At 35.9% G+C, this 16,012-nt stretch overlaps 1 protein-coding gene across 1 annotated transcript; it reads right to left on the reverse strand.

Annotated features, from left to right (window-relative positions):
- Window positions 1-1,410: 1,410 nt before the first annotated feature.
- Window positions 1,411-2,097, reverse strand: LOC120349785 (reticulocyte-binding protein 2 homolog a-like). The gene has a single exon (XM_039420537.1). The coding sequence runs from the start codon at window positions 2,095-2,097 to the stop codon at window positions 1,411-1,413; it is 687 nt and encodes a 228-aa protein (XP_039276471.1).
- Between the last annotated feature and the right edge of the window lie 13,915 nt (window positions 2,098-16,012).

The following is a 16,012-nucleotide window of genomic DNA, read 5'->3' on the forward strand; positions in this document are numbered from 1 at the left end:
CAGTTGGAATAATGAATCAGGATATCAGGATATTTTTGGTTGCGTTTTTTACTTATAATTTCACATTAAATAATAGATTATAACAACTAATAACGATATTGCTTTGATTCATTACAATTTTCTGTGATCTCGCACACATTGGCTGGTATGACGAAGAAAATTATCGAACAGGCTTTGGTTCTGAATAGATTTCTTGATCGATTCTGTATTTCGAGGTTAGATTTACACATTTTTTCAAAAAAACTTTGTTTATTTTTTTTCCTCCTATTCACTACTAATTTCATCTTATTTCTAATTTACAGTTATTTTCTGTTGATAATATAATTTTTGTTTCTGTTTTTCAGTTGTGCAGATGGTGTTAGACAATTGTTTCTGTGATGACTATGACATGAGGCAGATGGCTTGATCAGGTTGGTAATTTTTATAGTTGTTCTGTAGTTTAATTTTCTTGACCTAAAGTTGATAATAATTTCTTCATTTGATGTGGATTTATAATATTTCCTTATTAGCTGAGATGCGGCGAAGTTTAGGTTATGTTGATTAGGCTGCAGTAGAAAGGTGCCAGTATGCAAAGTAATGATTCGATGGGTAGGCTGTGATTATGAAAATGTTGATAATTTGTGTACTCCACGAATGTAGCTTCCAATTAATTAGAGAATTATTTCTTCTTTAAGCCCCCATCTAAATTTGATTTGGTGTCATTCAAGGTCCAATTCCGATTTGTGACTGTCCGTTTTACTAAACTTTGCTTAAAACGGACATGCCTGTGGTGTAAATCAATTCTTATAAACTCGTTTCCTCTTTGTCGGCCGGTGACATGCAGTTTGATATTTTTAAACCTTACATGCCGGTGGTGTCTGTGGGTTCTTTTAAATAATATTTTCCTTTTCTGCATGCTGGTGTACAGTCTGTTTGATTTCAACCGGACATGACTGCGGTGATTGTAGGTCCTTCTTGAGACTATTTTCCTTTTTTCTTGCATGTTGGTAGAAAGCTTGATGTAAGATTTTAGCCTTATATGATGGCGGTGTAGATAAACTCTATTAATGCTTCTTCCTTTCCGTTGAACTGCTATTTTGCTTGTGTGTTGTTTTGATTTATAGGTTATCGGTTTTTTCTCTGATTTTGATTTGCTGCGGGTTTCCGTTTTACTTCTATTGTTTAGTGGGCAATCTTCATGAGAACTGATTTTATCTGTTGCAGGTGCTGTCCTCAGTGGATGGACGGTGATGTGGGCGGTCGGCGGTCCAGGCTGCTCTTCTACTCGGCGGGCAACGTCCTTGGACTCCTGGTGTCCGGCGCGCGGTGGTACGGGCTGTCCCTCTACCTGATGGATGTCATCCTCAGCTTGGCGGGTGATGTCGTCCGGCTCGTCTTGGCATTCTGCGGGCGGTGGTACGGGCTGTCCCTCTATGCCATGGATGACATCTTCGGCTTGGCTGGTGATGTCGTCCGCTCCTCTCGGCATTCTGCAGGGTGCAGGGCGACTTCAGTTTTGACATTCTCGGTAGGTTGGTCCTCCATACACGTGTCACGTTCGCTTGCCTGTTTTATGACCTCCTCGTCGAGTATGTTTGCTTCTGCATGCATGGGCTCAGTCTCTGGTCCACTATTGATTTTAATTGTCTGACATTTCTCCTCAATTTGCCGTGTTACCATCCTGCTTTCCTCTGTTGCTTCTTTCAACCTTTGTTCCAGTTTATCGAAATCCTGTTCATATACTTTCTTTAATTCTTCATTTGCTTGTTTGGTATCTTCAATCACATTGTTTAGTGTTTCATTTATTTGTTTCTTTTCTTTCTTTAGTTCTTCTCTTGCTTGTTTGTTTTCTCTAATCATCTCTTGAATTTCCTTCTTTGATTCTTCCCTCATTTGTTCTTGTATTTTAATCATTTTGTTTACTGCTTCCAGGAGGGTGTTTATATCCTGCTCGGAAAGGGTGAATGTGCGGTCCTCAGTCGGCGGCAATGGTTCTATGACATGAGATGCGGGCGTCTGAACCTCTGGAGCGGTGATGCATGGGCGTTTCTCCCGCGCGAACTCCTCCGTCTCTGACATCGCTGATGTGGCCTCCAGGATGCGGTGTGGTTCTTCCATAATTTATAATTTATTGGATGATACAATGATGCAAAGTGTGTTGAAACGATCGCGAACATGTGATGTTATGTGAATGATTACAAATGAAAGATCACAAGTTGAAATAGTGTAAAGAATTCGTTCAAATTGAAAAATAATAAAGTGTGATTTAAAGATATGTGTGATAAGAATGTGGATCGAATTAGCAATATTGTTAACATAGAATGATAATAACATAAAGGATACACAATGGATAATGCGATAACGAAGGTACGCCTCTTATAATTTATTATTCTTATTATTATAAATATTTTACTCTTATAAGTTCTTGCCGCAATTCTATATAGGGCTAGTATTCTTCGCAAAATTTTATACAAAAGCAGCAGTGTTCTGCTTGAATTATTCCGCAATATATCCGTGATTTAATTTCACTTCCCTCCTTATGCTTTAAAAATTTTAAAAATGTAAATAACTTCAATCCTCTTTTCCATAAATTTTTTATAAATTGTTTTGGCATAGACCTAATGCTCTTAAAATAATATGACTTCTCTTATGGTATTTCTTATACCTATGACTTATAATATGACCAAATTTTCGAATAACACAATAATGAAATTCTGAGTTCGATTTTTTCTCTAAAAAATTCATCAATCGATAAATTTCTTTTCTGTTCAAAAATTGGGTATGGTATGTCTTGTTATTTTAATATGCCAGTGAACAGTTAATATTAAATTTGAAGAAATTCACAACCATGAATTTTTCAAAAAATTTTCCCGTTGTCAGCGCTATAGTATACTGAGCAACTAAATAATCCTCACAGTTGATTATCCACCTCATCAATGCCTCACATTGGGCGCCAAATCCTGTAATGCTGTATTTAAATGCCTCACGTTGGGCCGGCAAATCATGTAAAGCTTTTCCTGGGGGAGTCACTCTCACCTCCAAGGACAAGTCGATACACATAGGGTGAATCTTGCACTGAATCAATGGTGTTGAGGTTATAAATTTTGTAACTGCGTGCGTGGATGCTAAGTGTACACCAGACTGATTGATTCACTACAAGATTCAATACAATTGTCGGAATCGCAGGAGGCCTAAACGCTCGCTCACCCTTGATTCTTCTTATGACAGATTGTATGATGATGAAATTTTTATAAGTAGTGTAGCGGACGCTAAACACTGAATACGGATACCTTAAAATTATTACCTGTGAAGAATGAGCATACAAAATCATACAGGTCGAGCAAAAATCCCGATGTAGATAATTTACGGGACTGCGTCTCTAATAAGTTCTGAAGGATTAAAATTGGACCACATATCGTTCAGAATATATTTCGAGAACAGAGTCTTGCCGGGTTTTAAGCTCTATTGTGGGAAATTATATGATCTCCGGCTGCATCTGCTATACAATTGATGTATTCGCTCCTAAGTCGAGGTTGGTAACAGATAAAAGCTGATATATGAGCAGGTAAGGACAGAGAATAAATATCTCGATCTGACCCCACTCACTACATCCACTTAGGCCTGTTCCAATATCCAGCTCAATTATTTCAATGATAGTATTCGATCGGTTCTTGATGATATAGAACGTATCAGACACAATAATTGACAGGCTTAAGAAATAATCGAACTCAGAAGACGAATTAACAAAATTGGAAGTTTAGGTTCTATTAGGTTCTAAATAATTTTCTAGAAAATATGCAGTACAGAACGGTACTCTTATCTAATATACAGTTACTGATAAGTAAGCTTTATCGCTCGGTCGCTAACCATTCTTTTAGCAAATTCTTTCATTTTAAAAGGTAATCACAATCTTTCTCTCTTCTCATGAGGTATATTTTTAAAAAAATTCATCACACAAAGTATATGAAACATGCACAAATTACTGGTTTAGAATAGTTAGTAGATGAACATACAAAAATTTTTTTAGCATTCGATGAGAGGAGGTGAGGAGATCGTGCATTCTTATCGTTATTAATTACGTTTTATAACTATGTCATTATACTCTCGAAGATCCGATATCAGCACAAAATTCATTATCAGCACACGTGATTTTTTAGAATGAATGTGAATTCGTCACGTTAGATTGATGTTGAAAAAGAGTGTCCTTTTGCACTTGTTCATAACTGATGAACTATAATTTTTCACTTGTGCAACAAGGGAGAGGTGTGAAAAAGGCCATTGTTCATCCTCCAAGCATATAAACGTACAAGCATATTAATACGTACATAGTAGCACATAGTAGGCAGGCATATGAACAAACATTATCACGAATGAAAAAAGATTGAATGAAACTAGAAGAGTCGTGACTATCATGGTAAAATCATTAAATACTGTTTCAGAACTGACTGGATATTGTTCAATTATGTTTGTTGTATGTATGAAATATGTATAGTGACAATTTCTCTAGGTGTTCTGTCCACTCTCAGGATCAAATTTGTCATCATGGTTAACCACAATGTATCATTTAAATATTTATGGATAGTTATTGGTTGCTGAAGGCACTAAAAGCAAAAGCCTGTAGGCTACGCATGATACAGCAATGCCTTTCATCAGCTGAGAAGCCAGGACATGTAAGACAAGGTCTATAGCAGTGGCGGAGGGACCACTTAATATCTATTAGACAGTAACGAGGAGCTCTCCAGGTTGGAATCAAAGTAAGATCGGCTGCCGGTCGAGAGGAGAGACTTCGGCTCAATTAAATTACCAGGCACAAAGGTAGCCAGGACTTTCAGTTTCAGACTTCGGGAGCGCACAGCAGAGAACGGCTAATTCCAGTAGTTTCACTCCACTCTGCTGGTACGGACACTTTCAAATTGTGTTTATTCTGCTTCCCAAGTCAATCCATGATAGCCAGATGAACGTAGCCTTTGAGAAAAAACGGAATCTGAGGGGAAGAGACGCACTGTGTACTACGCCACACGGTTCACTTACCTCAGCTAAGTAATCAATTCGATTCCCATCAACTGAAATATCAAGGAAGGAAGTAAACAAGACAGAAACATGATACTCCAGTGACGACTGTTGCGATGACACCAGCAGAATGTTTTCTATAGTTCAACAGGAACATTACCAATGAAATTGATCATCAAATAATGATTTTAATCAATGTACCTAGAATATATTCTATTCTAGGTACCTTGATTTCAATATAATGATGTCATTCGAGTGAATTAAAATAGACGAAAAGATCAATTCATCAATGAACGTCCTAAGCCGCTCAACATTATTATGTGATGGAATCAGTCGCCTATCTAGCTTAGAATCGGACTTACAAAATTATCCTTAAAATCGGGTCAAATTAACATGAATGAGCCACTTTCCACTGTTCGAAGTCTTTAGTCGAAATCATTATTCCCTTTACATTCATCCAATTTGAAATTTCCAAGTGAGAAATTTTCCTTGGTAGAAAATATATGTGATCAGTAAAAATTATTTCTTCAATACAACTGTACTTTTTATAAAATGTAATTTTAAGTAGCAGATCAAAATGCAATCTCCACTTATTATTTCGTCAACCATCAATATTCTAATCGGCCTTTCAGTATATATTGTTTCTCATCACATATAACTGTATCTTGATAGTTTGAACAACTGTGTTCTGTTGCTTAGAAGAGTGGGTCTTCAGAAATGGTTTTCATGGAAGTATTAGTGAAGTAATATTTAAAAGTAGACGATTTTATGTAGGAACAGTTTTTATTCGATTCTTGAAAGGTGGCTTGTGATATTCAAGTCTCCCATTCATTCATTCATACATTGGAACACAAAAGCGGAATAAAAAAGGCGCTAGGCCAAAACGACTTTTATTCCTGAGTCTTCATTCTTGATCTTATGGAATGTACAAAGTATGGTTAAGTTTATAATGCTTGCTATAATGCATTTTTCCAAAGTCAATAATTATCATTTTATGATTATGAATGTTTTTAGGGGTGGGCAAGTATCTGATGTTGATGCTTGTATTTATTAAATTTGAAATTATCTTGCTCGATAATATCATTGGGACTATGATACTCGATTTGAAGAGATATTCTCAACTCAACAGTCAATCAGATTCACGTGATACCCATCCTGTGAGCCACATCGCAATAAATTCAATAGGTTGCCTCAAAATTGATGGTCCGATGTTCGACAGTGTCCATTACTGGTCGACACTTACTGGGCATATGGGAACACGAGATGAGAGATATAAGCCGCCTGCGCCGCTCAGTTTTTCTCAGTGTCAATCGATCTAATCAATCTGAGATATGGAGCGTTTTTAGACTCCCCAAGGAGAGTAAATCTCACTAACTCCCAGCTCTCTCCAGTCGCCAATCCTTTTCCAGTAAACCTACACTGCAATCTATCATAGAATCCACACATACGTGGGTGTAAACATCACACACGATCGCTAACAATCAAAGTCCAGAGATCGACTATGCGGAACTCATCCCCCAGCGAATATAGCCGCCAGCGAAAATTGTAAACGAGTCGAACAAACATTTCAATTACTGCTGAAGCAGAGCTCCGCTATCATCCCCAGTCCGATGCAGGCATCTCCTGAATAAACAATGCACCTGGCGAGCAAAGTATTGCGCTCACTTGAACCACAAGTTGGTCGCTGGAATAAATCAAGCCATGTGTGTGTTCTACTGGTAAACTCATGAAGTGAGTTAACGAGGGAGTCATTATTTTCAATCATGAGTTCTATTATAGAGTTGAACAGATGGACTGAATGTCTATAATCAAATTAATAATAGATGTCAACCACTATTTATCATGAATAATACAGTTCATTATAGAACTGGGTTTATAAACAAAAAATGCCACTATAAACGAGTTTATGAATTACTTGTCTAGTCAATGAGCTAGTAAAGAGTTGAGCATGTTGATTATTTGAGTTTTTTTCAGTAAACTTTTTTCCTATCGACCTTAGTTTTTGAGATTTATCGATTTTTCGATATTTCCAGAATATGCCTACTTCCGGTCATTGAATACCCAATAACTCGAAAACTACTGGTCAAATTTCAATTTTAAGGGTATTTTTGGAAAGAGCAGAGCATTTAAAACAAGATTGATGTAATTTTATTTGTTTTTATATATTTTGTAGCTTTTTATTAGGGCTTAAACTTGAAAAATGCTATTCTTCAAATTCGAAGTCAAATTTCAAACCGTTTTTTCTCCGGGTGATTATAGTAGTTTCAATATTTCAAAAACTTTTCCATTTCAGAAGCTTTCGAATGAGTATGAATTCGAAAAGGTAAGTTCCATGATAAAGTGTTCAGAACTGCTAATATCTGGGATGAACACCTTGAAAATGAGGAAATTCACAATCATTATTTTCTGTAGCATATAGCCTATATAAAATATTAATCATACACTTTTACACGATCCAACAACATTTATTCATAGAATAATTGATGAAATAAAAACACATAGATGTTGTCAGTTTTCTACACTTTAATTTGGTACACGACCATGGTTTCGTGACCACACAGGTCACATTTTCAAGCTGACTAAAACTAAAACGGACATATTGGGCTGTTCAAAATAATACATGGTAGCCAACTTAACCTAAAGAAATAAAATAGCCTACTAAATAATTTGATGCATTGAGACAATAATAAATGGTGAGTTTCATAATCTAATAATGTTTAAAAATTCCAAAATATATTTTAGTAGAATTGAATAAATATATTAATCTATGAAACTAAACAGAAAGAAAGAATAATCATGTAGCCTAAGTAAGTTTGAAAGTTGGGAAACAGCTGAGAGGAGTGAATGCAGATTTCAAAACAGAACTGGACACCATCCTAAAAATTGCAGAGAACAATGGATACAACAATAGGTTCATAATTAGATTACTCCAAAAGAAGAAAAACCAGAAGATACTAAAAGAAATATACACAAGTTCAAACCCACAGGATGAAGTAAAATGGATCACAATACCATATTTAGGATTAGTTTCAGAGAAGATAGGAAGGCTACTTAGAAGGAATGGTTTTAGAGTGGCCTTCAAAACCATTCCAACTCTACACAAACTGTTGAACATGTCAAAAGACAAAATTGAAAAATGGGATAAAAGTGGAGTGTATCTGTTGAAGTGTGGGGAGTGCAATGCCCAATATGTAGGTCAGACAGGAAGAAAATTCAGAATCAGGATCTTAGAGCACAAAACAGCATGGGAGCACAAGAAGGACACATCCAAATTTGCAGAGCACTTAATCACGGCAGGACACAGCTTTGATCACACCAAAGATGTGAACATTCTACATGTATGCGAAAAAGGAAGGCTTTTGAATATTTTAGAAGCAATGGAAATCCAAAAAATCATTGGATGTCCAAACAGTGACAACCTTAACGAACAGTTGGAATTTGTTAACTGCTACATTAGTAAAATGGTTTTAAGAAGTAACTAAGCAAACACAATAGTCACCTCACAACAATAACTGTACAACACACAATAGTAGGATTAGATTTTTCTGATAATTTAAGATCTGCTGTAGAATAAATATTGTACTTGTAGTTGGAAAATTTATGTACTTCTTAGTCATTCAGGTTATAGTGTGATTAGAGCTAGCATAATCATTCATTCATTTGCCATCCATTCAATTTATTCAATTAGACCATCAAACCACATTTCCTAAAATATCAGCTTCACAGTTTTTAATATGACTTATCTTTTTGACTTATCTTGAGATTAAAATTATTTATAGGATTAGTTCTTTTAATTTTCAAGTTCTTTATGTTTTTAATTACTTAACTATAAGGATTCTTTCATTTCAATCTCACATTCATTGAAATAGGTTATATTTACAATTTTAATTGGAATGGTAAACAGACTACATTCACCCCTCTCAGCTGTTCCCTAACTCCCAACTTACTTAGGCTACATGATTATTCTTTCTGATTAGTTTCATAGATTAATATATTTATTCAATTCTACTTAATTATTTATAGAGTTAGTTCTTTTAATTTTCAAGTTCTTTGTGTTTTCCATTAATCCAACTGTGGGAATTCTTTAACTTCGATCCTAAATTCAATGGTAAACAGACTACATTCACTCCTCTCAGCTGTTTCCCAACTTTCAAACTTACTTAGGCTACATGATTATTCTTTCTTTCTGTTTAGTTTCATAGATTAATATATTTATTCAATTCTACTAAAATATATTTTGGAATTTTTAAACATTATTAGATTATGAAACTCACCATTTATTATTGTCTCAATGCATCAAATTATTTAGTAGGCTATTTTATTTCTTTAGGTTGAGTTGGCTACCATGTATTATTTTGAACAGCCCAATATGTCCGTTTTAGTTTTAGTCAGCTTGAAAATGTGACCTGTGTGGTCACGAAACCATGGTCGTGTACCAAATTAAAGTGTAGAAAACTGACAACATCTATGTGTTTTTATTTCATCATGGAACGTTTCTACAACATCGACCACAACTCAGTTGAAGTTTCATAGAATAATTATTCAAAGTAGATGAATGACAGAATTAAAAAAAACTTTTGGCAATCATTCTGATGGTAATCAGGATACATATCATGCTCACTGCTTACAGGAATTCAAGATAGCTTCCATTTCTGTTTATGCAACTTCTGCTGCCGTTCAACAAGCTTCGAGTAGCCCGTCTCACTTCGTTGGGCCGTGTCTTCATTACTTTAAACGTCAATCGAATTCTGAGAATCAGTTCCTCCCTAGTCTCTACAGTAAAAGTAAACTTTACTTCTCACAACCCTCCAGCAGTAGAAGTCTATTGGAGTTAGATCAGGTGAGCGTGGTGGCCAACTTACGGGTCCACGTTGGCCAATCCATCGCCCAGCATAATTGTTATCAAGCCACCCACGGACGTTTCTAGCATAATGAGGGAATGAGGGAGATAGCCATCCAACTGAAGCCACATATTCTGACTCGAATTGAGAGGCACGTCTTCCTTCAATTCGTGAAGCTCATTGACCAGAAAGTCCATAAAAAAGTAAATTCGTATGGCTTTTGTTGGTGGGGAGTCCCTTGTGGGAAGGTCCCACCGCTTGAATATATAATTTGAACCGTTAATGGGCCTTACGGACTGGGACTGTCATACTTCAGCCGGGACCGACAGTTTAACGTGCCCATCCGATAACACGGGAGTGATCTGGTTGAGAAACTTTTGTTTGAAGTCCATATAAACTTCACCATTTATTATTGCAGGGAAAATGAAAGGTCATGTATGTGTATTGTGGAAATTTACAGCACCAGTTCTTGTGAACGTACTTTTATCTGTGATCTGTCCATAAAATGTTTGAAACACAATCTCGTGCTAAGATCCAACGGTAAAACTGCATCCTTCGAACAGTATCAGGTACATTGAACTCTTGAACTGAGGTATCATGAAATGGTCGAAAGTTATTCTTCTTCAATATTATTTGAACAATCATTTCTGAAAAATACAACATCCCAGCTGCCCGCCGGATGCTAGATCGAGGATTCTGCTTGAAATACTTTAGAATAAGATTATAATACTACTCAAAAGGTTCAGAAATTAAGACGAGCATCTCTTACCTTGAAACTGATCCTAGACCCTTACTATCTTGACATCTGTCAATTTCAAAAACGTGTTATTAGATGGGTGTTTACGGTCAGGAAAACGTCTCCTGTATACTCTCTCCGCCTCACTTGAATTGCATCCACACTCTCCGTACACCAATAACATACTCAAGTACTCAATCAAGGTGAATTTCATGATAATGAACGCGAACATTTCTCTACTAGCCAAAGTTGATACATATTATGAGTCAATTGAGTGGAAAGAACACTGAAAACTTAACTGAAAATAGGCTGAAGCATACACTTCTTGTTATTTTATTCAGGATCCATGGTACAGGAAATAATACAAGTTAATGAAAAAGTCATATAATTGTAGGCAAGAACCTTAAAGAGATATAGACCCACAATGCCTATGCCTTCCCAATGATAGCTCTTACTTGAAATTGAAGGCCTCCATTGGGGTATTTTAGCACGAGAAATTATATCTATATATTTGTAATATTATAGATTACAAAGGCATTGGTATGTAGGCCCTAATAATCTTATGGGTTGCCCCCTCAATGACCGATTTCAATTCCAAGTACGACACTAGCGCTGCATGTGAGTCTATGCATCTTTAAGGTCTCAGATTGTAGAATTTTAAAATGTTGATTGAAGCTTGTAAATATTGTCAGAGAGGAATCAGGTAATTTTACCCTTAGGATCACCATTTGATGCATGCTGTTTGTGAATTTCCTCATTTTGAAGGTGTTCATCCCAGATATTAGCAGTTTTGAACACTTTATCTTGGAACTTACCTTTTCGAATTCATACTCATTCGAAAGCTACTGGAATGGAGGAGTTTCTGAAATATTGAAATCAATATAATTACCTGGAGAAAAATGGAGAAAAAACTGTTTGAAATTTGACTTCGAATTTGAAGAATATCATTTTTTCAAGTTTAAGCCCTAATAGAAAACTACAAAATACTAACAACAAATAAAATTGCATTAATCTTGTTTAAAACGTTCTGCTCTTTTCAACAATACCCTTAAAATTCGACAAATAGTTTTCGAGTTATTGAGTATTCAATGACCAAGTAGGCATATTCTGGAAATATCGATAACTAAGGACAATAGGAAATAAGATTACTGGAAATTTTTTGTCAGAAATGTCAAGTAGAATCCATGGTCAACAGCTGTTACAACCTTGGTGGGACACCCTGTATAGATATCATGTTAAAGATATAGTGTAAGGTAAGGTAGTTACACTAAACTGAATATATAATTTATAGTGTAAGGAAATGAACAACTGAGCCAGTCAACTAAGAACATCAAAAGGACGATAAGAATAATATACTGTAGATTATAACTCCAAACTTTGTACTGCAGTGAACGTGCAGAACTGTTTTAGTTCGATTGAAATAGAAGTAGGCCGAAATCGAATTATGTTGAGAACTTTCGAAACTACTCACGCGACAATGCAATTCTGCCTAGTGCACCAGCAAGCAACGTGGGTGGGTGAAGTAATCACAGTGATGAGTCAAGTTTAATGGACTTGAAACCAGGTTTCAACTGAAATTAACCTTTTCAGACGGATTAATTTCTCAAGTTGAACTGGCCTCATTTGTTTAGTTATGCAATTTTGCAACAACTACTGAATCATACGGATGAATGCTAAAGTCCTGACTAACGAACGCTCCCCTGCTATTCCTGGTCACTCTTTGCAGTGCTCTGCCTTGCTTCGTTCCACATGTTTATTGCATCTCTGCATTCCTGGTGAAACCATTCTTCCCTCCGAGCAGGTCACGTGCTGCCTGATGTTTCCTCTGCCGCTTTTGTCAAAGCCACTTTAAATATTCCCCAATCATGCTTCACACCATCGACTACCTCCATCTCTTCAGGTGCTAACTGATTCTTTACTTTCTTTTCATATTTCTCGGTGATTTCCCTCATCTTCAATACTATTATATTTGTCAAATTTTTCCACTCTTGGATTCCTCATTAAATAATGCAGTCGTGATATTCTCTGCCTGCATGTTACCATCACCAGGTAGTGGTCAAAGTCGACGTAGCCCTCTAAAGGTTCTTACATCCATTATATCTGAAGCATGCCGTCTATCTATGAGAACATAGTCAATCCAGCATCAGGTGACAACTTTCATACTCCCTTATGTATATTCTAAGGGAGAGAGCAGCAGCTTGCAATAGTCATTCTGTTGCTGATTGCAAAGTCAAAAAGTCGAGAACCATCATAATGATATAGCTGCTCAAGCCTATCATAGGAAGCATCCTTTGCATCCTCATCACTTTCCTCCCTTTGAAGCAGAGATCATTGTGATTGTAAAGAGTTTATCTCTTATCCTTATTGAGCACAATCTCTCATTGATATTTTTGAAGTCCATACGCTGACCTAGAAAGTTATTGTGCACCACAAGAGCAGTTCTAAAGGTGTTAGTATTATTTCCGCTGCTTAGTATGCTGTAGTCCTTGGTCTTTTGAATGTGGGATCCTCTTCTTCTTATCTCCTGAAGCGCAGTCACATCCTCCCCGCACTTTTTTAATTGATTTGTCAGGCCATCCTGAGCACAAGGTCTAAATAATGTACGTATATTCCAAGCTGCTAGTTTCCAATCCATTCCCATTTTCATTTTTCTGCGAGCTTTATTTGATCCAGTATTTCCGATCCATGTTCCGAAGCTTGTACTGATTCACAAGAATTGCTTATTTGTGGTCGTTGACCAGTTCCATCTGTTGGTCCGCTGATATTGTTTGATTTCCCTCCTGCCACTCATATTTGAGAGGCATTCCTCTACCCGCTACTTGAGGAAATGCCCTCTAGGGATTACAGGCTTCACCAAGGAAATCATATTCATGATAATATGATATGTATTTTATTGCATCCACAAATAAATGGAAAATTTCATTTGAGCTATTTTTTATCATTTCCGTGATTCATTGCTGTGGTTGGAACTTGAGGATAAGTGCTGTGATGAAATCCTACAAGAGTATTAGGATAAATTCAAAACTCAGGCAGTATGAAATGACGTATACTTTTATATAGTATACAGAATTTGTGAAAATCTAAACACAGCATGTGCTGGAGAAGAAAATACAATACCTTTCCAGAACCTTGTATGTATGTAAGTCTTATTCGTTTTCGGCAACGAACCGATCACAACCTTACACATGCGAAATGTATTGTCCATATGTTGGCCCAGTTGCATTCCCAGTAGGCTGTCCGAGCCTGCAATGTGATCAGTGCTCAGTGAAGGCCAGCGGTAGCCAGCATTGGCAAACCACCCATCCACACATTGGCGCTGGTCATCATTGGGCCAACATGTGGATATGGAAAACAAACCTTACAGCAAGCATCATTGCCGCGCGATCCTGTGGGAGTTTTCCAAACTACGTCGGCGGATATTCTCGTTTGAATTGATTTCATCACAGAGTTTACATTCAATCATGTTGAACTGTATGAATCTGCTCCAAAGTATTATTTTGAAACTATCCCACTTGACTCTTAGAATGTGTGAGCTACATTACGTTGAATGCTTCCAAAAACTATAATCTCAATAGGGGGTTTGTATTATCGAATATCTTGTTCAATCCTATAGTCAATTCTGATTGAAAAAGATTCACTTGGAGAAGTATTTTTATTCTACTTATTTATTCCACACCTATCTTATTAGTATTCAACCCATTATTATAATATTAGGAAAAAATTGCTCATTAGTCTTTTTAGACTAGATTGCAATGAGATTGAAAAACAAATATTTAATTTCGAATCTCCATTTTGTCAAAAATAATAATACTCTAGTTTCATACTACGTGTATGTGGGACTACACCATCTTTAATATCCATTCAGGAAATATTTATTGTACCCATCGATTTGAATTGAAATTTATCACCAGAGATGATAAAAATCGATGAAAGAGTCACATTGAGTGAATAAATATAATTTTTGTCGGTTGATTCTTAATAATCGTTGAAAACTCTTTGAAGAATATCTTTTAAACCGCAGTAAATCAGAATGATCAGTAAGGCGTCTCACAATTTATATTTCCACATTCTTGATTATTATAATTTATTATCATAGTATGATGTCCTTGGTTCTGAGGAACTGAATTCAATCTAGTGTTTGACGTCGGAAAAGTAATGGATTAATCAATGAAATCATTCTTACTTAATAATAGTAGCGATATACTCGTACGCTTCTTAGTAGCTTCTATATCACCCTTGCATTCTCTTCAATTATTTATTGAAGCTCTGATAATACTGTAATTATAAAAAAAAGTTTATTTCTAATACTTTTCCATGAACATAATTTTGATTCACTCATACACTTAAAACTTGTGTCCCTGATGGTGTGGAGAAAGCCTAGTTCCAAAAATCTTTACAGAAATATGATATCCTATTAAATCAGGAAACATTGATTGAAGGCACTATACATTTCAAAGCCAAAAGCAAATTTTGTTTTTCGGTACTAACAGCAGACTTCGTGAGAAGCATCTGTCTTGCATTACTTAGTTCACAATCAAACCGTTAGATAGTGACACTGACAAGTTTTCAGCCTCACGCCGAAGGTTGCACAATTCGAGGAAATTCTCAGTAAGCTTTAATTTTCAGGAGCTTTCTTAAGAATCTACAGATTTTTTATGAAACATAAAAATAATAACAGTGGTCACTGCAACAATGAGTTTGTATCGAGCTTAGCGGGTAGTATATCTGAATCATTGCAGGGGCTTGATACTAAAAGCAGTACTTCAGTCGCAAGAATCATACAGTCTTCCTATGAAGATTGGTGTTTGGAACATAGAATTTATTAATAGTTAAAAATAAAGCACAACGTTCATAAAATACTGGAACAATTTGTGTCCAATAGAAAATAATTTTTTTCACGATAACATGATGTTTTCACATTTTCTTAAAAAGTCTCCGAAAAACTCTATGTAGACTACTTTCTAAGTTGGTATCCAATCGGTAGCTTATTCGATTTAAGTAATCAAATTGAAATGTAGTGCTGGATCATCCATGGTTGCATATGAATGAACTCTGCAACCAATTTAGCGTTCAATGTTTGCTCAAAAATCAATAAATTATACGAATATTTCATGATGAAATTTTATCTAGTCAATGGTGACTTTAGGCATTAGAGACATCTCCAAGTAAGCCTAAAATATTGATTATAATCTATTGATTCATTTGAATACCTCATTATTCAAATTAATCAATGTCAATATCGGGGCACTGAGCTTCGCTCGTTATTTTTATTTATTGATAAACAGAACACAATAAATTATTCTTTAAAATGATCGTGTTTATATTTTACAGCTGGCTATATGTCAGCTTATGAATTTCGTGGTTGAGATATTTTAATGTTTCACAGACCGAGTGCGTCTCACTCACTCTTTCATTATCCACAGATGACTAAAGTCTCAGCTGTTTC

The sequence above is a fragment of the Nilaparvata lugens genome, chromosome 1, assembly GCF_014356525.2.
Source record: "Nilaparvata lugens isolate BPH chromosome 1, ASM1435652v1, whole genome shotgun sequence".
In the NCBI taxonomy this organism is placed as follows: domain Eukaryota; kingdom Metazoa; phylum Arthropoda; class Insecta; order Hemiptera; family Delphacidae; genus Nilaparvata; species Nilaparvata lugens.

Coding starts and splice junctions, on each gene's coding strand:
- LOC120349785 (XM_039420537.1), bottom strand. CDS start 2,097: ATGGAAGAACCACACCGCATCCTGGAGGCCACATCAGCGATGTCAGAG.